The sequence below is a fragment of the Leptidea sinapis genome, chromosome 17 (assembly GCF_905404315.1).
Source record: "Leptidea sinapis chromosome 17, ilLepSina1.1, whole genome shotgun sequence".
NCBI classification, from domain to species: Eukaryota; Metazoa; Arthropoda; class Insecta; order Lepidoptera; family Pieridae; genus Leptidea; species Leptidea sinapis.
The window spans coordinates 5,923,438-5,947,602 of NC_066281.1; the positions used below are offsets into that span (position 1 = coordinate 5,923,438).

A 24,165-nucleotide genomic window follows, 5' to 3' on the forward strand; every position below is an offset into this window, starting at 1 on the left:
TGTGTCACCAGCTATCACATTCAGCGTCAAAGCTACGTCGGATAACCAAGTGGCGGAACACAAAGTAGCGATTACAATGGTGGCGTTCTGTTTAGTTTCATCTTTTATATACATTATAGTAGATATTATATTCAAAAGTTTAAAGTTATTATCATAATTTGATAAATAAATTTTGAAAAACAAAATTTTATGAACGATGCGGGATTCGAACCCACGACCTCCGTTCCCTGCCGGTGCTCTAACCTAAGAGTTGAACAAAGCTAACAGAATTTTAGAACGAGGCGGTAATCGAACGGTTAGCTCAGTTGGTTAGAGCACCGGCACGGAACGCTGGAGTACGTGGGTTCGAATCCCGCATCGCTCATAAAATTTTGTTGTTGTAAACATTGTATTTCGCATATATCACGGGAAGTGTTCCGAAGAGCTGTATGACCTGATTTCTGCCGCATTATTCTACCTTCGACACGCCGCCAATTAGAATATCACCCCCGCCATCTCGATGTGTGGCGTTCCTCCACAGTGCGGTTTTCAGGAAACTTCTTTCACCCAAGCTGTGGGATGAGTTTCCTAGCACGGTGTTTCCGGAACAATACGACATGGGTATCTTCAAAAAATGCGCGTACATCTTCCTTAAAGGCCGGCAACGCTCGTTTGTCCTCCTTTTCCGTAAAAAACGATCTGATCGCTGGCAACACTGACTGTCACGAACACGTGTTTGTGAATGCTGAAAAAATATATTCAAACTTAGCTCGATTTTAATATGGCATTCATGTGCGATTTACTTGCTTTATATTTTCATTTCTTTTTTTATGATCTTTTCCAGAAAAGTAACGTAAAAGTAATGCAGAATTCTTCTTGACCTCAATGTTATACTGATAGACATTGCCAAAGTAGTCGAAAAACGGATGTTAAACGATGTGCTTATATATTTAAGGCAGGTTTTTGAAGGCTTCAAGTGGTAGTTTATAGCGAATCTGTTAACGCACAGACGTTACGTAATCGTTTATCGTAAATTATATTATATCTTATCAGATACATTCAAGCACGTCTCAATATATAATAATATTTATATAATATATACATTTCGATTCAAGATATATAAGGCGGTGTTAGTCAAAACAAAGATTGACCTAACTACGTAAAATACATTGTGTGTGTACCTACACAGTAAGTTGCTTCAATTTCTAAACATTTTTTTAAAGTTTTTTTAAAAGATTTTTTATTAGTAGAAATTTCGAACGTCTTGTTTCTTAAAACAAATTACGTTATAAATGTGCTGTAATTAAACGTTAAAGTATTTTGAATAAAGAAATTATGAAAAAAATAAACATTCAATGTTTAGGCGTTACTTTGCGGAAATCCATAATTATATAAATAATTTGAGTTTTCTTTAGTGTTAATTCCGCCAATATTTGTCTTTAAACAGTCTCCTGCCATATTTTGGCGAGACAACACGTCCTGAGGATGCCTCGTGTAGTGGCGAAACACGTGTCGAATTGTTTAAAGACAAATATTGGCGGAAATAACACTAAAGAAAACTCAAATCATTTATATAAGGAAATTATTTTATAAACCGGTTGAACAAAGATTTATTTATTAATTGCAGAATGTTCACCGTAATTTCCATCTTGCTTGCGTTGTGCAGCTCGAGTTTGTGTGGAACGGCTCAGAATGTTAGAAGTATTCCTAAACATATTCTACTCGGTGCAGCATCGTCAGCCTTCCAGGTTGAAGGAGCATGGAATATTGATGGTGAGTGTTCGAAGTGAATCCATCGAACAGCATTATATTACAAATATTGCTTAGTAGATAATATTAATTACTTATAACCATGTGTTGCCTTTAGTAAGGCAGTACGCGAGTAACCATTGATCGGTCCGGTCCTAGTTACCATTAACCACTTGTCTATAACCATTACAGGACTGGTCCGAGTAACCATTTTAACCAATTAATATTAGAAATCCGCGTACTCACAAACAGAACCAATAATTATAGTTATTTAGCAAGTGTCATAGATTAATTTAGTATCTTAAATAAATAAATACTTTTACCATAAAACCAATATAGATATCTACCCCTAAGTGCACCCCTTTTCAGTATGGTTTTAACATATCTAACCTCGTTAAAATATATATAACATATATATTTACATAAAAGTTTTGTGTCATTTTGTTAATTCGCGATGAACTCCTAAACTACTGAACCGTTTTAATTAAAATCACGGAAGGAGATTGATCATACACAGGCCATGGTTGTGTCAGACAATAATATTAATTAATAATATTAATTAATACTATTCCTTTATATTATTAAAATAATACAATCGTTCGCCGGTAATCGAATGAAAAATAGTACTCGGTGACGAAAACCTAACCTAAATATTCTTCTTTTATTATATTTTGGTTTGAGCTGATGGTCTAGTTACCAATGCTCTAAATATATAAAAAAAAAAAAGTAATTGAATCATAATCGATGATCAGTGGCATCTTCATAAAACATTTAAAAAATTGTTTTTTTTTTGGAATTTAATATCTCGTTTAAAATCGATTCGAAGCAACTCGTCTGTGTTGTGTCTGGTTTGAATCAGTGTTATTTTTTGCGTACTAAATACACCTTATTCGCAACTAATAAATTTGCGTTTTTTCACGTCGAGTTGAGATACTAATTATATTTCCTCCATATGTCCTAAAACTTATTATATTGAATGTTATTTATCGTGCTTATCTTCTAGTAAATTGTATTCAAAAACAATATGTTATGTTTTTTTTAAGTGATAACCCTCACTTCTAGGATTAATACACAAATAAAATTTGAAAAATAAAAATTTTATGAACGATGCAGGTATCGAACCCACGACCGATGCTCTGACCAACTGAGCTAACCGTTCGAGTACCGCCTCGTTATAAAATTCTGTTTGCTTTGTACAACTCTCAGGTTGTGGCTTCATCTACAGGATCTACTTTACAGTTGATAACCTGCTCAACCCCAATATTTGCATATTAGGAAATTGACTTGATCTCAAGTCAACGATGCGAGAAATCCCGCATCGTTCATAAAATTTTGTTTTTCAAATTATGTTTGTGTATTAATCCTAGAAGTGAGGGTTATCACTTTAAAAAAATATAGAATTATCAAGCTTTATTTTATTCTTAAATTTATCGAGACACAACATATTTTGTAAAAAGGCATAAAAGGCATTTATTTCCTCAAAATTGATTCCTTTAGAATTATTTTTGATGTCATTTCTAATAACTACTAGATACTACTACTAAGTGGCCCAAGCTCCATACAATGCTGGTCATTCTCATTTATGTGACTTACATGACAAGAGCAGGAAAAACGAAATAATTATTGTTATAATTGAATTTCTACAAAGAGGAATGCCCATACGCCGCCTAGGTTTTTCTCATATGTTAAAATGAAAACAATATAGTAGTTATTTCCTTAATTTTTGCCATAATTTGGACATCCGAATCAATGTTTGAATAGGGGATTCAATTTAAAATAAAATGGCGGTGACGGAAATAACGCCATAAATTTATTTTAGTGTTGCGGATTAACAATTTGTAAGTTGGATTGGATTTGTAAGTTAATTTGTAAGTTGGTGAACGAAAAAGCGAGACGATAGAGGCGCCGTTGCCAGCAATTATTTATAAAAATATTATTTTGGTCGCCGCGCCAAATTATGATTTCAACAATATGGATATCCTATTCGAGGTTTTCGAGGACGCACATAACTAATTTGGGATCATTGAAATCTAAGATGGACGCTGCGCAAAATTATGATTTCAACAATATGGATATCGTGTCCCAGGCTCTCGAGGGTGCAGAGAACAAATTCGGGAAAATTATTTAAATCCAAGATGGCTGACGCGCATAATTATTTTTGAGTCTATACGTATGCATGGTGGTTATAATTATAAACCTTATGTCAAACAGTGGGAGGCTCCTATGTACAGGATGCCGGCTAGATTATGGGTACCACACCGACGTTTTCAGTTGCGTGGCAAATTCTTCACTGCCAATCGTACGGATTGTTTTAGGGACTCCAAATTATTTAGGCGTTTAGAGCAAGCCGTACTCTCTAAAACTGACCATAAATCATAATCCAGCGAATTAAGATCAGGACTAGACGACGGCCAGTCTTCAGCTCTGATGAAGTCCGAAACGTGCGTTTCCAACCAAGACTGCGTAGACCGAGCTTTATGACCCGGCGCCGAGTCTTGCTGGAAGGACCATTCTTGGTTATTGAACATGGTGTTGTTAAGAGGCTTACCTTACCTAGGCCTACCTTCTCAAGAATGGTATCTTGATACACTTGTGCCGATGTTTTGGTGCCTTTTTCACAAAAAAATGGCTCAGGCACTCCTTCATAGCTAATACTCCACGAAACCACCACTGAAGTCGGATAGTGCCCACGTTGCACTCTGTCAACTATTCGGATGGTTCTTTAGAGCTTTGAGCATTCATTTTGTTTGTTAAATTAACAAACTTTTTATGTGACCTCTCTTTGCGTACCGCTTCAGTAGTTTTTTCGGATTTTACTACCCTATTCTTTTTAAAATTATCAGCTGAGCAATGACCAGTACGTCTCTTATAGGCTGGAAGTCCTAAGTCATCTTTTAAAATACGTGACATGGTTCTAGGTGCTATCTTCATCGCCCGATATAAAATGTTTTGCTTTCAGACAGGATTTTATCGAATTCTTTCCCTTGCTGCTTTGACCACCTTTTTCGTACGAACACTACGTGGATGGCCAGATCTTTTTCTGTCAGGTCCGGTACACAAACATTTTACTAATACCAAGCGTATGGAGAGTTTTAAAAATTGCATTTGGCTCCATACCTACTTTGTGTAATGCGATCACAGCGATTCGGTTCTCTTTACCACCTCACTAGATTATAATATAGCAAAATATTGTACAATGTATTGGCGCCAAAATGAGAAATCCAATGAACAATCATTTTCTACAGATTCTAAATTCAAATGTAATATTTTGTTTACTTTTAATTGTAACATTATTTATGGCCAAACTGAGTATGTAACATTCAGTAACTGTGCGATCATTAAATTAAACATTATGTTCGTAATTTTATTCAGACATAATAACAAGGTATAATAATTAAATTATTTTTGTGCTATGCTTGATGTAGACTCATATTTTATAAATGTCTCGTTCATTCTAAAATATATGAATTTATACAACATAAATCAATTAACGCGAGTACAAAGACATATGGCATTTAAAATTGAAAATATTTGGTTATTGTTAATATTATTTGTATATATATATATATATTATATACTAGTTGTGTCTACGACTTCGTTCAGGCAAAAGTTGATGGACAAAAATACCTATGGAATATGGAAAGTGGGTCCCGATCCAATAGACATATTTTGTATGGCATTGGAAAGAAAAATTTAGAAGGAGATTTTTTTATTGATTTAGGGGTTATAATCTAAGTACATTAAAAAGACAATAGAAAAACAAAATTCTTAATTTAACAAACAAAATAAATAAAAAGTTAATAAAACGAAAAGCAAGTTATATCTATAGTACAAATAAGATTAATGGATTCAAACAGACTTATGGCATCCTTAGATGCAGGGCGGGCAAGTATATTTACAAACATGCCCGTATCAAATCTGTTCAATAGAAGGAGATAAATAATTACTGATCTTTTAGAAATAAATACACAGAAATGTTGGTGATTAGTCATAATACTTATATTAAAACATTATTCTTTTGGAGAAAGAAATGAATATGATGCTCTCCATTACTTATGATATCAGTTATTATTTGTGTTCTAGATGAAGTCTATAACCATTCTGAAGCATGTGCTAAAGCTTATTTTCTGCTGACAGATATATACAATATGTTATGTTTTTAAAGTGATAACCCTAACTTCTACGATTAATACACAAATAAAATTTGAAAAACAATATTGGGGCTGAGCAGGTTATAACTGTAAAGTAGATACTGTAGATGAAGCCACAACCTGAGAGTTGAACAAAGCAAACAGAATTTTATAACGAGGCGGTACTCGAACGGTTAGCTCAGTTGGTTAGAGCATCGGCACGGAACGCCGGAGGTCGTGGGTTCGAATCCCGCATCGTTCATAAAATTTTGTTTTTTAAATTTTATTTGTGTATTTATCCTAGAAGTAAGGGTTATAACTTTAAAAACATAACATATTGTTTAGATTTACAAGAGCGACATCTCAAGTCAATATCCTAATATGCAAATATAGGGGTTGAGCAGGTTATCAACTGTAAAGTAGATCCTGTAGATGAAGCCACAACCTGAGGGTTGAACAAAGCAAACAGAATTTTATAACGAGGCGGTACTCGAACGGTTAGCTCAGTTGGTTAGAGCACCGGCACGGAACGCCGGAGGTCGTGGGTTCGAATCCCGCATCGTTTATAAAATGTTTGTTTTTCAAATTTTATTTGTGTATTAATCCTAGAAGTGAGGGTTATCACTTTAAAAACATAACATATTGTTTAGATTTACAAGAGCGACATCTCAAGTCAATATCCTAATATGCAAATATAGGGGTTGAGCAGGTTATCAACTGTAAAGTAGATCCTGTAGATTAAGCCACAACCTGAGAGTTGAACAAAGCAAACAGAATTTTATAACGAGGCGGTACTCGAACGGTTAGCTCAGTTGGTTAGAGCATCGGCACGGAACGCCGGAGGTCGTGGGTTCGAATCCCGCATCGTTCATAAAATTTTGTTTTTTAAATTTTATTTGTGTATTTATCCTAGAAGTAAGGGTTATAACTTTAAAAACATAACATATTGTTTAGATTTACAAGAGCGACATCTCAAGTCAATATCCTAATATGCAAATATAGGGGTTGAGCAGGTTATCAACTGTAAAGTAGATCCTGTAGATGAAGCCACAACCTGAGAGTTGAACAAAGCAAACAGAATTTTATAACGAGGCGGTACTCGAACGGATAGCTCAGTTGGTTAGAGCACCGGCACGGAACGCCGGAGGTCGTGGGTTCGAATCCCGCATCGTTCATAAAATTTTGTTTTTTTAATTTTATTTGTGTATTAATCCTAGAAGTGAGGGTTATCACTTTAAAAACATTACATATTGTTTAGATTTACAAGAGCGACATCTCAAGTCAATATCCTAATATGCAAATATAGGGGTTGAGCAGGTTATCAACTGTAAAGTAGATCCTGTAGATGAAGCCACAACCTGAGAGTTGAACAAAGCAAACAGAATTTTATAACGAGGCGGTACTCGAACGGTTAGCTCAGTTGGTTAGAGCACCGGCACGGAACGCCGGAGGTCGTGGGTTCGAATCCCGCATCGTTTATAAAATGTTTGTTTTTCAAATTTTATTTGTGTATTAATCCTAGAAGTGAGGGTTATCACTTTAAAAACATAACATATTGTTTAGATTTACAAGAGCGACATCTCAAGTCAATATCCTAATATGCAAATATAGGGGTTGAGCAGGTTATCAACTGTAAAGTAGATCCTGTAGATTAAGCCACAACCTGAGAGTTGAACAAAGCAAACAGAATTTTATAACGAGGCGGTACTCGAACGGTTAGCTCAGTTGGTTAGAGCACCGGCACGGAACGCCGGAGGTCGTGGGTTCGAATCCCGCATCGTTTATAAAATGTTTGTTTTTCAAATTTTATTTGTGTATTAATCCTAGAAGTGAGGGTTATCACTTTAAAAACATAACATATTGTTTAGATTTACAAGAGCGACATCTCAAGTCAATATCCTAATATGCAAATATAGGGGTTGAACAGGTTATCAACTGTAAAGTAGATCCTGTAGATGAAGCCACAACCTGAGAGTTGAACAAAGCAAACAGAATTTTATAACGAGGCGGTACTCGAACGGTTAGCTCAGTTGGTTAGAGCACCGGCACGGAACGCCGGAGGTCGTGGGTTCGAATCCCGCATCGTTTATAAAATGTTTGTTTTTCAAATTTTATTTGTGACAAATATATAATTGAGAACCAAACATCTCCGCTCGGACAGACTATCGAGACAAGCGACCTCGTAGTTATTCATCTCCATAAAATTACCTTTCCAATGATTCATAAATTAATGATTGGTAAATCCAAATGTCATGCCTTAAGCACTCATATTATACGTATTTTTTAAAAGTAGCTTAAAGACTGACAAGTTTTCACTTTAATAATAAATTTTAACTTATTAATTTACTTTAAATTTTCTTGACCCAGCCGAAAAGAAATGAATTATAGATAAACAAGACCAAATTACACTGCCATTTATATTCCATGGCTTCCTACATAATTAATGAAGAGATTAAAAATAGATTGAGTTAAAAAATTGATATTTTCAGAAGTGCTCGACATGCGGACTCTATAAATGCACACCATAAGTCACTAAAACTATTTTTATGGAAAAATAGTTTTTAATAGATTTATTTATTTTTTTATAAGTTGAACAATCATTTATCTTTCTGACGATGTGCTTTTTATATCATTTATATGCTAAATATAATTGTTATATATGACTTTATGCGACAAAACGTTGAAATTATGACTTTTAGGCCCTAGTTACTAGAGCCTAGCAGAAGGTACCTACGCGCTTATCGCTCTAGGCTTGCAATGAGATCGGGCGCAAAATATAAAAAAAAAATCTCAGTGCTCGGAATTTAATGAAATACAGTCTAAATAAAGCTCCAGGCTACGCTGAAGGCATACGTGAAAGTTTCATGAAAGTCTGTTCAGTTGTTCCAGATATGAGTGTGTACAATAAACACATAGACATTTTTTAAAATTTGTATTTTGGTTAATTTATTGAATCAGGCGTTAGTGTGCGGAAATCCAAAATTATCCAAATGTTTTGAGTTTTCTCGAGTGTTAATTTCGCTAAAATTTGTCTTTTAACCAGTTCGACTCGTGTTGCGCCTCCACACGAGGCATCCTCAGGAGAAGTTGACTCGCTGAATTCTGGCACGAGACGTATAATCACTCGTGTTCAGCTACAGTCGACTTATAGCCTGCAATCGGTTAAAAACCATAAAGTACTCTACAGTTTTTTAAATATAGATTCTATGCGACACATACTCGTATACGTTGCTCTGTCTATAATGAAAAAAGTACTTACGTTATATAAGTAGGTAGTAATTGTCAAAAACCATCGGCAAAATCAAATATTATTAACCGACTTCAAAAAAGGAGGATCTCAATTCGTCGGTATGTTCTTTTTATATGTTTGTTACCTCAAAACTTTTGACTGGGTGAAACGATTTTGATAATTCTTTTTTTAATTAGAAGCTGGTGCTATCCGTGTGGTCCCATTGTAATTTGGTCCAGATCTGACAATGGCATCCATGAGGAAACCATAAAAGTCTTAAATTTGCTATACATACGTATAGTAAAGTGGATGATAAATTTACGAATAACTCAATATCGCGCCAACCGATTTCGATGATTTTTTTTGCAATTTTTTTCTCAGGCCTGAGGTATTCATTTTGGAATGGGCGGTATTTTTTTTTTGACTTCCAATAAGTGATTTCACATCGTATTTTAAATAAAAATAATTTTTAACAAAAAAACAGCCGACTTCAAAAACACTATTCAAAATCAACAGATATAATGTGCACTAAAAAGTATAAAAATAATTGCGTATTTTTGTACAATCTAATTAATTAAACTAATTCTAGTTACGATTATTGTTATTTTTGGAATCGGTGTCCCTCCGCCGCACTGCCATTCATTCCGCCATGTAGTAACCAACCTATCTTGGATGACACCGACTCCAATAATTACAATGTTCGTAACTAGAATTAGATTACTTAATTAGAGTGAGATAACTTTTTAGTGCAAATTATATCTATTGTTTTGGAATAGGGTTTTTGAAGTCGGTTGTTTTTTTGTAAAAATATTTTTCATTTTTTGATTTTTAGTGAATTTTAAGTACACTAACATAAATATGTGTAGATATACTAAATTTTTTCAATGCAGCAAAGAACGTAAGTGTTTTGCAATTTGGTTACAGACAGTTAGAAATTTTGCCACAGACCCTTACTGTAAGATAAGGAGTCCCATTGATCATCATATTCAACTACGACAATTACTTGACCATAACTATGTCTACCATAGTAGATGACTTAAATATCCGGATAGCATAAAAAAAATTCGGCCGAGAATCATTAATTTGCTTCTTAGAATTGAATAGTTCCGTTATGTTTTTTTAGTCATGGATTCCGTAATCAGAACCTAACCAAACTCTCACCAAACTATCTTTGAAGTATATCCCTTCCAATAAAAAAAGAATCATCGAAATCCGTTCGCGTGATATTGAGTTATTCGTAAATTTATCTTCCACTTTGCTATATGTATGTATAGCAAATTTTATGGTTTTCTCATGGATGCCATTGTCATCTGGACCGAGACCACACGGGAAGCTTCAGCTTTTAAATAAAAAAAGAATTATTAAAATCGGTTCACTCAGTCGAAAGTTTTGAGGTAACAAACATAAAAAAAAAATACCGACGAATTGAGAACCTCCTCCTTTTTTGTAGTCGATTAAAAAGGAGGACAAACGAGCATACGGGTCATCTGGTGTTAAGTGATCACCGCCACCCACATTCTCTTGCAACACCAGAGGAATGACAGGAGCGTTGCCGGCCTTTAAGGAAGGTGTACGAGGTTTTTTTCGAAGGTACCCATGTCGTATCGTCGCGGAAACACCGCAAAAGGAAGCTCATTCCACAGCTTTGCAGTACATGGAAGAAAAGTCCTTGAAAAGTGAACAGTGGAATACCGCCACACATCCAGATGGTGGGGATGATATCTTAATTTGTGGCGTGTCGTATGAAGCTTTAAATACGACTCGTACAGCCTGGCGACTCGGCCTCACCCTGTCAGTAAGATCACTGGCATGTATAAATAACGCCTTAAGTTTGAATGCTTTAAGGCGACACTAAATGCCAGCGACCTTGAGCGATATGAGTTCACGGCTGCCGGCCCGCCATCTATGTAACAAAGCCAATATTTTCAAAATTCTTGCGTAGAAAACAGTTTATATGCTTACAATCCTCGTTATTTACTACTAATCTGAATAAATGAACCTACACAAAAAAGTACAAGCTATAAGAATAACTTTTCTGAGAGAAGTACCAAAAAAATGCGTTACGCCATGCTAAAAAACTTGTTTAACTTTAAAGAAAAGTGGTACTTCAAAAAGGCTCGGCAGTGTTAACTATAACAGGCTCGGCAGTGTTAAGGATATGTGTAACAGGATTAAGTAGTATTCATACCTCCAAATGCTATACTTTCACCAAAAAACTTGTCTAAAACACCATGTTTGCGTGTTTTCTGCTTACTCTTCGCCTTAAGCTTTAACTGCATCCGGTAATTGATTCCACAAAATGGCTACGCGAGGCAAAAAACTTCTAAAAACTATCAATTACCGTATTTTAACTATATTATGCTGAATGCGGACCCTTTTTTATTTGAAAAATATTCCAATTTATGTTAAATTGATGTGATGTAAAAACTTTAAACGAAATTTATTTTGAAAAAATAAAATAAGTTGGTTATATCATAGATTTTCCAGCAAAGTGTTTTTTTTTTAATGAAATTTGGGACGAGACGAGCAGGACGTTCAGCTGATACGCCCTGCCCATTACAATGCAGTGCCGCTCAGGATTCTTGAAAAACCCAATAATTCTGAGCGGCACCACAATTGCGCTCGACACCTTGAGATGATTAGTCTCATTCATAAGATGTTAAGTCTCATTTGACCAGTAATTTCACGAGCTACGGCGCCCTTCAAACCGAAACACAGTAATGCTTACACATTACTGCTTCACGGCAGAAATAGACGCCGTTGTGTTGTTGAAACCCGGTCTACATTACGTAATCACTAACGCTTTTTTACTTGCGGCTAAAAATGGGATGATTTGTCACAATATAAGTTGTAGAACAGTAGCGTAACTCAGCGGTCTCCTTGAAATTTATACCTACGTCTGGATGTAGCGCTAGGGTTGATACACACAAAAAGATTGACGACGCGGACGACGCGGCGCAGCTATTTTTACACGGATAGCGACCAGTCTCGGCGGCGTATAGCGTGGCACTCAGTGGTTTTGTTGCCCCAACATTGCTTAGCAGCCGTGGCAATGGTGTGTATGTGTGCGTGCGTCGATTCGGACGCTTTAGTATTATGTTAAAGTACTGTAGAAAATTTATTGAATTAGGCGTTACTTTGCGGAAATCCATAATTATACAAATGATTTAAGTTTTCTTTAGTGTTAATTAAGACTCAGATCGAGTCTCGTGCCAGATTTTGGCGAGACAACACTTCCTGAGGATGCCACGTGTCGAATTGTTTTAAAAACAAATATTGGCGGAATTTACCATTAAAGATTAACCTGATTCCTGCCGCCGAATTCCACCTTCGCACGACACGCCACAAGTTAGGATTTCATCCCCACCATCTGGATGTGTGGCGGTCCTCTACAGTGCGGTTTTCAAGGAGCTTTCTCCCTCGTACTACAAAGCTATGGAATGAGCTTCCATGTGCGGTGTTTCCGGGACAATACGACATGGGTACCTTCAAAAAAAGCGCGTACACCTTCCTTAAAGGCCGGCAACGCTCTTGTGATTCCTCTGGTGTTGCAAGAGAATGTGGGCGGCGGTGATCACTTAACACCAGGTGACCCGTACGCTCGTTTGTCCTCCTATTCCATAAAAAAAAAATTAAAGAAAACTTAAATCAATTGTATGTTAAAGTACTGATATAATATTACTATATTGTGCTTTTGTGCAACTTTTTTTGATGAGATCGCACCACGACATGACACACTTGATGGTAATAAAATCACCTGCACTGTTTTGTAAATTCTCATGAATCATATGAACTACTTAAAATACATATTATATCTTATAATCAGTCTTTGATATTTTTATATTATTATACTGCATATATTTCATGTTAGTTAGAAATTTTAATATTCAATGATATATTTCACATTTGTCGTGGCTTGTTATGACTGTTTTTTATGAGATGCCGAAGTAGCACTAAAGTCAAAGTTCAAAGTTCTTTTTTTATCCAAGAAACATTTTGAGCTAATCTTTATATATATATATATATATATAATTCTTGTGTGCGTGTGTATGTCACTGAACTCCTCTTAGACGGCTGGACCGATTTTGATGAAACTTTCTGTATGTCTTCAGGTGGATTCGAGGATGGTTTAGATTCACAATTGAACTACCTCCTAAACGGCTGGACCGATTTTGATGATATTTTTGTGTGTTCCAGTGAATTTGAGATTGGTGTGTGTCTTCAGGTGGATTCGAGAATGGTTTAGATTCACAATTAAACTACATCCTAAACGGCTGGACCGATTTTGATGTTTTTTTTTGTTTGTTTCAGTGAATTTGAGATTGGTTTAGATTCTCAATTCCGCCCATATTATATAATTCTCCTGCTCATGCGAATGTTAGTGAACTCCTCCTAACGGCTGGACCGATTTTTCAAATGTAAGACGTGTGAACAGGGCAACGTCTGTCGGGTCCACTAGTGTTGCTATAAATTTAAGACCAAGCACATGTTTCGTCTTGATAGACATGCAAATATTCCAGTGGTTACGTTTGATATTTATTATTATAACCTAACATAAATGAATAACTGATACATTCAAACTGGCCATGCCTGACCCTATAATATACAATTACAATAATTAATAAAATGTTAATAGATAATTTGGCAAAAATAATCACAAAAAATTATAATAAATTACGTATAAGATTGGTGCCAGTTACCGCTTCGTTTGATAATATTCGTGTATTGAGTGAAAACAAAAATTTTTAAATAGAATTAATAATTTAAATATAAATCTATTTAACATTGTCTGCTGTCTTATTTCTTTTGATAACTTATTAAATATTTTTACATATCATGACTAAATTAAAGCGAATCTAGATTAACTATGTTATCTAGTACTAAACATATTTTTATTTGGACTTGGAATGCGAAAAGCTCCCAACGCTTGCCAAACTCCTATATTTCTTGTAACGCACTGTCACTTGACATACAAATATAATAATATATAAATACATAATCCTCTGGCTTAGATATTTTCAACACTATCGAAATTATGACTTTTCATAGATGATAGTACATATATGAAAATGTGATTAACGTTACCATCATTATAATCGTCACCTTTATACTCTTAAAAGTGATTTTCATCATTATAACACTAGAAATAAGGGATTGCTTGTAACTTATTCTAGTAGGCTTCATAAGATACATAATGGCTTTAAGGGCAAACGTATACACTTTTATAATAAAGTCCCAATTGCTGTTTAGGCATTACTATAAATAAATTTAAATGTTTTATTAAAAATGGCTCTGTAAATCTTACTACTCCATAGCTGAATCTCTAAGCGAGCGGACAGCCTGGAACTCCATTATGATTATTTTATAACAATAACAGTACAACGTTTATTTTATTATTCTATTAAAAAGAACGCAAAATAGAATGTTAGGAGAGTTTCTTGTTTTCTTCTCAGAGCGCCATTTGTATTCGAAGCGGTGGTAGTATTTAACTGATATCAAAAATAATTCTATAGGAATCGTTTTTAGAAAATAAATGCCTTTTATTAAATCTAAATATTAAAAATGATCTATTAAACAATGGCAATTTCTTTCACACGCAGAAGTAAACATAATATGGCTCTTGTTTTCTCTCTTTGCTGTATCTGTTTTTATAATACTATGTAGGTTAGTTGGAAACAAATAAAAAAACATAAATGTTAAATCTTTAAAATAATTGTCAATTACAGGTAAAACAGAAAGTATAGCCGATCATTTGGTGCACTCACAAAAATGTTATGCCAAAGATTGTTCGAACGCAGATGTGGCAGCTAACTCTTACTACATGTACAAGCGAGACGTTGAAATGCTCAGGGAACTTGGAGTTGATTTTTATAGATTCTCACTTTCCTGGACCAGAATACTTCCCACGGGCTTCCCAGATAAAGTGAACGAAGCTGGAGTCCAGTACTATTCCAACTTGATCGATGAGCTTCTCAAGTATAAAATTCAGCCGGTGGTTACAATATTCCACTGGGATCTGCCACAAAAGTTGCAGCAACTCGGTGGCTGGACTAACCCACACATTGTGAACTGGTATGGAGACTTTGCCAGGGTTGCGTTTTCTCTTTTTGGAGACAGAGTAAAGTATTGGATTACAATAAATGAGCCACATCAGTTATGTCATTATGGGTATGGCAGCCCATATATACCGCCGGCCATGAACTTAACAGGAGAAGCGGATTATTTGTGCTCAAAGAATGTGCTATTGGCCCATGCGCGTGGTTATCATATTTACGACAAAGAATTCAGATTATGGCAAGAGGGGATGATATTTATAACAATTAATGCTGAATGGTTTGAACCTGAAAGTGAACACGACTATGAAGCGGCAATCGATGCCAATCAATTTTGGGTAAGTGGGAACAAGGAAAAATACTTTTTAAATAATTTTATTTTATTAAGAAAGTTTCCTAAGAAATAGTACACGTCGATCACTAAGGGCAGGATGTAAGCGATTCTCACAATTGTCAGAATTATAGGCTCGCTACACTTGAGTAGGGATAACGATATCCCCCAAGTCATAGTTTTTTTTTTATGTAATAGGAGGACAAACGAGCGTATGGGTCACCTGGTGTTAAGTGATCACCGCCGCCCACATTCTCTTGCAATACCAGAGGAATCACAAGTGCGTTGCCGGCCTTGAAGGAAGGTGTAAGCGCTGTTTTTGAAGGTACCCATGTCGTATCGTCCCGGAAACACCGCACAAGGAAGCACATTCCACAGCTTTATAGTACGAGGAAGAAAGCTCCTTGAAAACCGTACTGTGGAGGACCGCCACACATCCAGATGGTGGGGATGATATCCAACTTGTGGCATGTCGTGCGAAGGTGGAATTCGGCAGCAGGAAAAGGAAGGTGAATCGGTCACCCACCCCTTAATATTTTTTTTATTTTAATTGACAAATTTTATATTTTTTCTATGATTCAGCATTAAAAAATACATGCAAATTCAAATTTTCACTCGTCTACTAGGATCAACACCTATTTTTGTATCGCGATTTTAATATTATTCTATTCCATCCACAGATACGCAATATACGAGTAGTTGCAAGATGGAATGGAGTTGCAATCGAATATAATAAATATTGTAGTAAGATAAATGTTATGAACTATATATTTGGTAGGTCTGAGAATCGATCGTAATCTATTTATTATACCCCAAAAATTATAATTATTTAATTTTTTTTATTACTTTATATGGCAATACAACGATAACGTAACGATAGTATTATATAATTACATTAACCACAGTTTAAAAATTAAAGCTAGTCCAATTTCTTTATTCTAGCTTGGCCATCGCACTAAGAAATCTAACTTAATATAATATATTTTATTTGTGAGATACACTGCAATAACAAACAATATAAGTAGGATATTTATGTATAGGTATACTTGTTTATATATTATATCTCAATTATTGTTCTGGCCTCTTACTACAGGTATTTCATGTTTAAATGGGGACCCCAACACCATTTTGTATATTTTTAATATCAAAGCTTGATAGCTTGAAGATAGCGTGAAACAGGATTCTCTCTGAAATATTGCACCATTTCATTATAATCCAAATTTTTTGTTATTTTAAGCCAAAACTTAGAGAAAAAATCGCGAAGAAATTTAATGTTCACAACATAGTGTTTAATTAACTGAGTATACATGAGTAGCATGTGTCTGGAGAGATGACAACAGTACTCAAGGACGTGGTATTACGATCACATATAAAAAAAGTATGTATGTACTTTATGTACGCAAGCCAGAAGATAAACTTCTTTGGCTTAACAGAACAAAAATCCTTAAAAAAATTTCTTCCTGCTGCTATTTTACGTTTGTAGAAATAACGATATTATAATAAGGTAGGTATTAAATCCAATAATCCAATATTTTTTATAACTACATCATACAGCATAATATGGTGTTCTCATTCAATTTCGGGGACCCAGTGCTCTGTGAACGGCTGGATCACTTGGCGTTGCGTAGAGACGTCGCTTCATTGTGTGTCTTCTACCGCATTTATCACGGGGAGTGTTCCGAAGAGCTGTTTAACCTGATTCCTGCCGCCGAATTCTACCTTCGCACGACACGCCACCAGTTAGGATATCATCCTCACCATCTGGATGTGTGACGGTCCTCCACAGTGCGGTTTTCAAGGAGCTTTCTTCCACGTACTACAAAGCTGTGGAATGAGCTTTCATGTGCGGTGTTTCCGGGTCGATGCTACGTGGGTACCTTCAAAAAAGCGCGTACACCTTCTTTAAAGGCCGGCAACGCTCCTGTGATTCCTCTGGTGTTGCAAGAGATTATGGGCGGCGGTGATCACTTAACAACAGGTGACCCGTACGCTCGTTTGTCCTCCTATTCCATAAAAAAAATTTCAAGAGATCTTGATAAGATTTCACAATAATTTATGAATAATTCATCATACTTTCCAAGTCAAAAGATATAACGTAAATCATGTGAGGCATAGAAAATACTTGATAATCACTTACCCTTCCACTAGAGGCAGTATTTTACGATCTTAACTCAACTTAAAAAAAATATTTCATTGCAGAGGTATCGGGGTGTTATTAAATTTTGGATGTGTGTAATGAGGGGTTAAAGTATGATTTTTTATTAAACATAATATTTACTTACTCAAAATAATTACCATTATTATCTATTAATTGCTGCCATCTAATAGGAAGGTCATTTATGCCGTTGCGATAGACTTGTGATCACCTAAATTCGACAAACGGTGTGACAGCATTTTGTACTGCCTCCTGAGAAGAAAACTTTTTATCACGTAGAAAATTCTCCAAATCATGAAAAAAATGGTAGACCATTAGAGCAAGAACTGGCGAATACGGAGGGTGACGAATGGCTTCTAATTGCAGTTCCTGTAGAGTTAAAACGGTTTCTCGTGTTGTATTAGGTCTCACGTTATCATAGGGCAATAATGGTGGAGATCGATTATTGAGTCGGGGCTGTTTCACTGCTAGTTTTGCTATCATTGTTCGAGTTCGGCACAATAGGCATCTGCCGTTATTGCTTAACCAGTTCGGAAAAAGGTATAGTGAATAGCACCATGCTGAGACCACCAAACAGTTACCTTTTCATTCGTAAGCTGTAGGACTATTGCGGCGTTTGACCTGGGGTCAGCCATTGCATTTTTCACTTACATTGCATGTCACAATTCGATCCGCCGGGCCGACTAGATAACTGGTTTTGTTTGTTCATAATCAAATTCACTTGAGTCAATAACTTCCTTACTTTTAGTTTTTAATATTGTTTTGTATAACTTGCAATAAGCGATTCTCTCCTAACACAGATTATCTAAATCTACCAGGAGAGTTTCATATGTGATTGTAAATGACTGTGTACAAATAAAGAAATTTTGAATTTGAATTTGAATTGAATATTCCTTAATTTCTGTATCGATTCAACAAGGCAAAACAAGTTTCAACACGGGTTTCTTTCTGCAGATCAGTCATGCACTACCCATTTTTCATATTTTTATTTTATTGATTTGACGTAAATGAGTAATTAATTAATTCTTTGGTAGTTAGGCTCGGATCGGCTTCCACCATCTCTTTCAATTCGTGGTTATTCACGTAGTGTTCGTTCGTCGTGGTTCGTTCTACATATCAAAGTTTCCATTACGAAGGCGTTTAAACCAAAATCACACGGTGTTTTTATTAGCAGTCCCCTCTCCAAACGCAACGTTGATATTGCGAGCTGTTTCTGCCGCGTTAGTTCGTTGGAACTCGTATTCAAAAATCACTCGAAAAATTTTCGAAGTATCCATCATTCTTCTCTAAGCTGAATAAAGAAACAACTGAAAGTCGATAATGTTACTCAGCAAATTTCACGAAAAACAGCAATTTCATACATTAACCCCTCATCATCACCAGCCGGAAGACGTCCACTGCTAGACAAAGGCCTCCCCCAAAGATTTCTACGACGATCGATCCTGCGCTACCCTCATTCAACGTATTCCGGTGATCTTGAACAGATCGTCGGTCCATCTTGTGGGGGGCTCTTTCTGCATTTCATCACAATTTAAATAATTTACAACACAATCAATTCAATATTATGACAGTGTGATTTATCATTTTATGCGACTTCAAGAAACGACGAGATTCTCAATTCATCGGCTTTATTTTTATGTTTGTAACCTCAAAAGTTTCGACTAAAGGTAATGTTTCCCGTGTCGTCCACTTTGATCCAGATGTGACAATGGCATCCGTGAAAAAAATCATTTATGTGTGCTATAAGTATGTGCGCGACAAATGGACAATTATCTCAATATCGCACTAACCTATTTCGATGATTCTTTTTATTGGAAAGGATACATATCAAAGGTAGTTTGGTGACAGTTTGGTTCGGTGCTGATTCTGGGATCAATGATAAAGTAACGGAATTCTTCAATTCTTAGGAGCAAAGTAACGATACTCAGGCGAATATTTTTTTATGCTGTCCGGATATTTGAGTCACATACCTTAACGTTGTTATGGTCAAGTAATAATTGTCATTGTGATGATCAATGGAACTCCTTAACAACTTACAGTAAGGTTGCGATCTGTGGCAGAAATTCTGTCTGCAATCAAATTACTATGCGCTTACGTCTATTGCAAAATTTAATGTACTTCAAAAGTTAATGTACTTCATATTCTCTAAAATAAAATAAAAATAATAAAAAGAACAGACTTAAAACGACTATACCAAAAGTAAAAAAAATAATTGCTTATTGTTATACAATCAAATTAATCAAATCAATTGAATTAATTCTAGTTACAATTATTGTGATTTTTTTACTTTTTAGTGCATATTATATCTATTCTATACAATATGTAACTAATTTTGAAAAAAAAAATATAAAATGTTTGATTAATTATCTTTACAGTGGGGTCTCTATACACATCCCATTTTGTCAAGATCTGGAGACTATCCAGAAATTGTAAAACATCGAATAGCAGTGATGAGTACCAAGCAAGGTCTACTCCGGTCTAGATTACCAGAGCTGTCAAGTGAAGAAATAAATTACATTCGCGGGACAACTGATATACTGGGACTTAATCATTACACATCGTACTTGGCGTATAGGAACGCATCTACTGAAGAATACTATGGTAACATAACTGGACCGTCGTTTGATGCAGACTGTGGGGCCATGAACTATCAGCCCGGTGATTGGCAAATCGGAGAAACTAATGCTACTATGGTAAGAACTCTGTTGTATGGAACGGAGGGTTATTTAATAATGACAGCAAGGGACGAGCCGAGGGCGTTCAGATGATGGTAATTGATACACCCTGCCCATTACAATGCGATGCCGAAATAAGGGATTGCTTTAAGGGTAAATGTATAATACACTTTTATAATGAAGTGCCAGCCACTGTTCAGGCATTCTCTATAGATACGTTTAAATGTTTTATAAAAAAAGTGACTCTGTCGTAAATCTGAATATCTAAGTGATCGGACATCCTGGGACTAGATTATGATTATTTTATAGCACGAGCAATGACTTTACAATATTGTATATTTTTATTAAAGAGAGCACAAAAAAAAGAATGCTGGGAGAGTTTCTTGCGCCGCTTCTTCTCCCTCAGAGCACCATTTGTTCCCGAACCGGTAGTAGTATCTAGTAGATTAGAAATGACATCAAAAAGAATTCTAAAGGAATCAATTTTAAGAAAATAAATGCCTTTTCTGCACTCGTCACCTAGAGACGATGAGTATTATGCTTGATTTTGTGAAATTGCTTAAAATCTTCTTTCTATCGAATATTATAGACAGAAAGATTGTTGTAGTAAAAGTCTCATGGAAAGAAGCAATAATACCATCAGATAGCTTGTATAATAACCAGAGTTTTCTGGGAAGAGTGCGGTTAAAGTAATTCATATACTTATTTTAAAATATAAGAAGAAATTGGCAATACATCCTTAATATAATTTACTACATTATTTTGACAGGAAGCCAAAAAATACATGATAAAACACTCCTACCTCCTACCGATCCTATCTTCAAATAAATCGCAGTTAGGAGCCGTAATGAAATGAAATGAAATTGATTTATTACGTTGATACAGTATACATTATAGATCTTAAATTTATTCTATTGTCTTCTAATTTGAATAATTTAAAGAAGCATGCAAAAAATTAACTTAAAACTATTTTTTTTTAGTATGGAATAGGAGGACACATGAGCGTACGGGTCACCTGGTGTTAAGTGATCACCACCGCCCAGATTCTCTTGCAACACCAGAGGAATCACACGGGCGTTGCCGGCCTTTAAGGATGGTGTACGCACTTTTAACATTATAAAAATTTTTGTCGATTAACGATTGAAACAGTAACTTTATGCAAATTTTATTTTCAGTATGCTCCATGGGGCTTTTATAAATTGCTCACATTTATAAGATTTGAATATGATAACATCCCGGTATTTATAACTGAAAACGGATTTGGAAATTCTGGCGCCTTGATAGATGATGACCGAGTTTTGTACTACAGGGGATACCTGTCGGCCATGCTCGACGCTATATGTGATGGCTCACACATTGTGGGATACACAACTTGGAGTCTTATGGACAGTTTTGAATGGCCTAATGGCTACTCGTAAGTAAACAATAATATAATTATGATTTATGTAACGAGATATGGCTTGTCTAAGATGAGGACCAGGGAGGCTCCTTTGCACAGGATGCCGGCTAGATTATGAGTACAACAACAGCGCCTACTTCTGCTGTGAAACAGTAATGTGTCAGTATTACTGTGTGCCTGTGGTCTGAAGGGCGCCGTAGCTAGTGAAATTACTAGGCAAATGAGTCAACATCTTATGTCTCAAGTTGATGAGCGCATTTGTAGTGCCGCTCAGAATTTTTGGGTCTTACAAGAATCCTGAACGTTGAGAATTGAAATAGGCAGGGCGTATCAGTCACGATCAGCTAAACGTCCTGCCTGTCTGGTCCCTTATTTTCATAAAAAAAGAGGACAAACAAGAGAATAGCTAAAGGCTGGACCGCATTACAGCGGCACAGCGCGGCACAAAGCCGAAAAATTATTTCAATCATTTCGTATGGTGCATGTCGCATGAGAGTGGTACTGTACGCTAATGTGCGTCGCGGTAGAGTTGGCTCCGAGAGAATATTTTGACGTGCACTCATGCGACACAGCAAGCGTCGTGTCGCTTTATTATGCGTACTGTTTATTGTTAAGTTTATAGAATTTTATCTTCGACAATCTGAAGGGAGTGTTAAGTCATGTAGAGTCGTTAATAAATATTTGTTCTTCTTCTGCACACAAAAAAGAAATAATGACCAAATCCTCGTCACTATCGCTCATCTTCTATTGTTGCTCCCACGCGAACTGCTATAGAAATGACGCACAGTGAAGCAATGCACCGCGCAGCACCACTCTAATGCGGTCCGACCTTAAATATCAATTTATTGTATGTGATCACCTTCACGCATTATCTCTTCCATCACCAAACTCCCAAAAATAAAGCTGAAATATGGAACATGCCACAAATCACACCATAATAAGCTTTGACTGCATATACAATGCCCTTTTTACTCCAATTGTTAAAATATTATCGGTCAATGTAAAAGATTACTTAGTTTAGGTTCGATTTGGACAGTGACAGTTGAGACATGACTATAGAGAAAAGTGTGCTTACATTGTCTATAAGCTCACTTGCCGTTCTGATATCAGACTGCGAATGCTATGTCCGTATAGAACGTCAGTGAGTTAAAACATCAAATATCGATTACACAATTACAGTAAGACATAATGCATATATTGTTTATTTCAGAATACGTATTGGCCTCTATCAAGTAGATTACAACAACACATCACTTCCTCGCACTCCTCGCAAGTCTGCATATGTCTACAAGGAGATAATCCGAAGTCGCACTCTCGATATGAACTACGAACCTGACATGACAATTCCTTTAAGTGTTGATAATAGCACCTCTAATCGACTGACACATATATAATGTTTTTATAAGTATTATAGTAATTTATTCCCGTAAAAATTAAGTATAAATTAAACGTTGTGCAAAGCTGGTCGGATTTTGCATTTTTTTGTCGAAATCAACTTTTTAATCGACTTCAAAAAAGGAGGTTCTCAATTTGTCGGGTTTTATTAATGTTCGAAAAGTGTAAACTATTTTTAGCGGTAGCTTTAAAAATAGCACCTTTGGATGCTGTAATGATTGAATGCCACCTATTAGAAATAAAATAATTTGTTCTAATTCAAAAATATTCTCAATAATTTAACATCATAAATAAAATTTTGTAAATTACTATCAATTCTCTATTTTGTTCTAGTTAATTTATTATTTTGTTTTATACCTTTTACCAAATAACTCAATAATTAAATTTAATAAACAAAAGTCTATGGAAATCAAATCGAATAAGACACTTCACGACTATAACTTTAATTACTCTATAAAAGAGATTGTGTCCTCCACGGCTGCTGTCAATAGGTCAATAACTTTAGTTACTCTAAAAAAGAGATTGTGTACTACACGGCTGCTGTCAAAAGGTCAATAACTTTAATTACTCTATAAAAGAGATTGTGTCCTCCACGGCTGCTGTCAAAAGGTCAATAACTTTAATTACTCTATGAAAGAGATTGTGTCCTCCACGGCTGCTGTCAAAAAGTCAATAACTTTAATTACTCTATGAAAGAGATTGTGTCCTCCACGGCTGCTGTCAAAAGGTCAATAACTTTAATTACTCTATGAAAGAGATTGTGTCCTCCACGGCTGCTGTCAAAAGGTCAATAACTTTAATTACTCTATGAAAGAGATTGTGTCCTCCACGGCTGCTGTCAATAGGTGAACTTAGTAGGTAACTTGTTGAAAATCTCTATTGGTAATGAATTGTGAAGAGAAAACTTAAGGAAAATATTTTATTTGAAGGTGCATGAAGCCGTATTACAATAGCTAAGTTCCAAATTGTTATAATAAACAAATTAGACTTAATTATAAATAAATTAAATTAAATAAAAGAGTTCCTGTTTTTTAATCGGATAGGACATTAACTATTTTAACTTTTTTAAT

The 24,165-nt window shown here is 35.5% G+C and overlaps 1 protein-coding gene across 1 annotated transcript; it reads left to right on the plus strand.

Moving 5' to 3' along the window:
• Positions 1–1,063: 1,063 nt before the first annotated feature.
• On the plus strand, positions 1,064–23,705 carry LOC126969232 (myrosinase 1-like). Its single transcript, XM_050814586.1, has 6 exons — positions 1,064–1,167; positions 1,607–1,752; positions 14,814–15,478; positions 20,002–20,319; positions 21,477–21,715; positions 22,911–23,705. Exons 2-6 carry the CDS (start codon positions 1,608–1,610, stop codon positions 23,092–23,094), a joined length of 1,551 nt encoding a protein of 516 aa, XP_050670543.1. The 5' UTR covers positions 1,064–1,167; position 1,607; the 3' UTR covers positions 23,095–23,705.
• Positions 23,706–24,165: the final 460 nt, after the last annotated feature.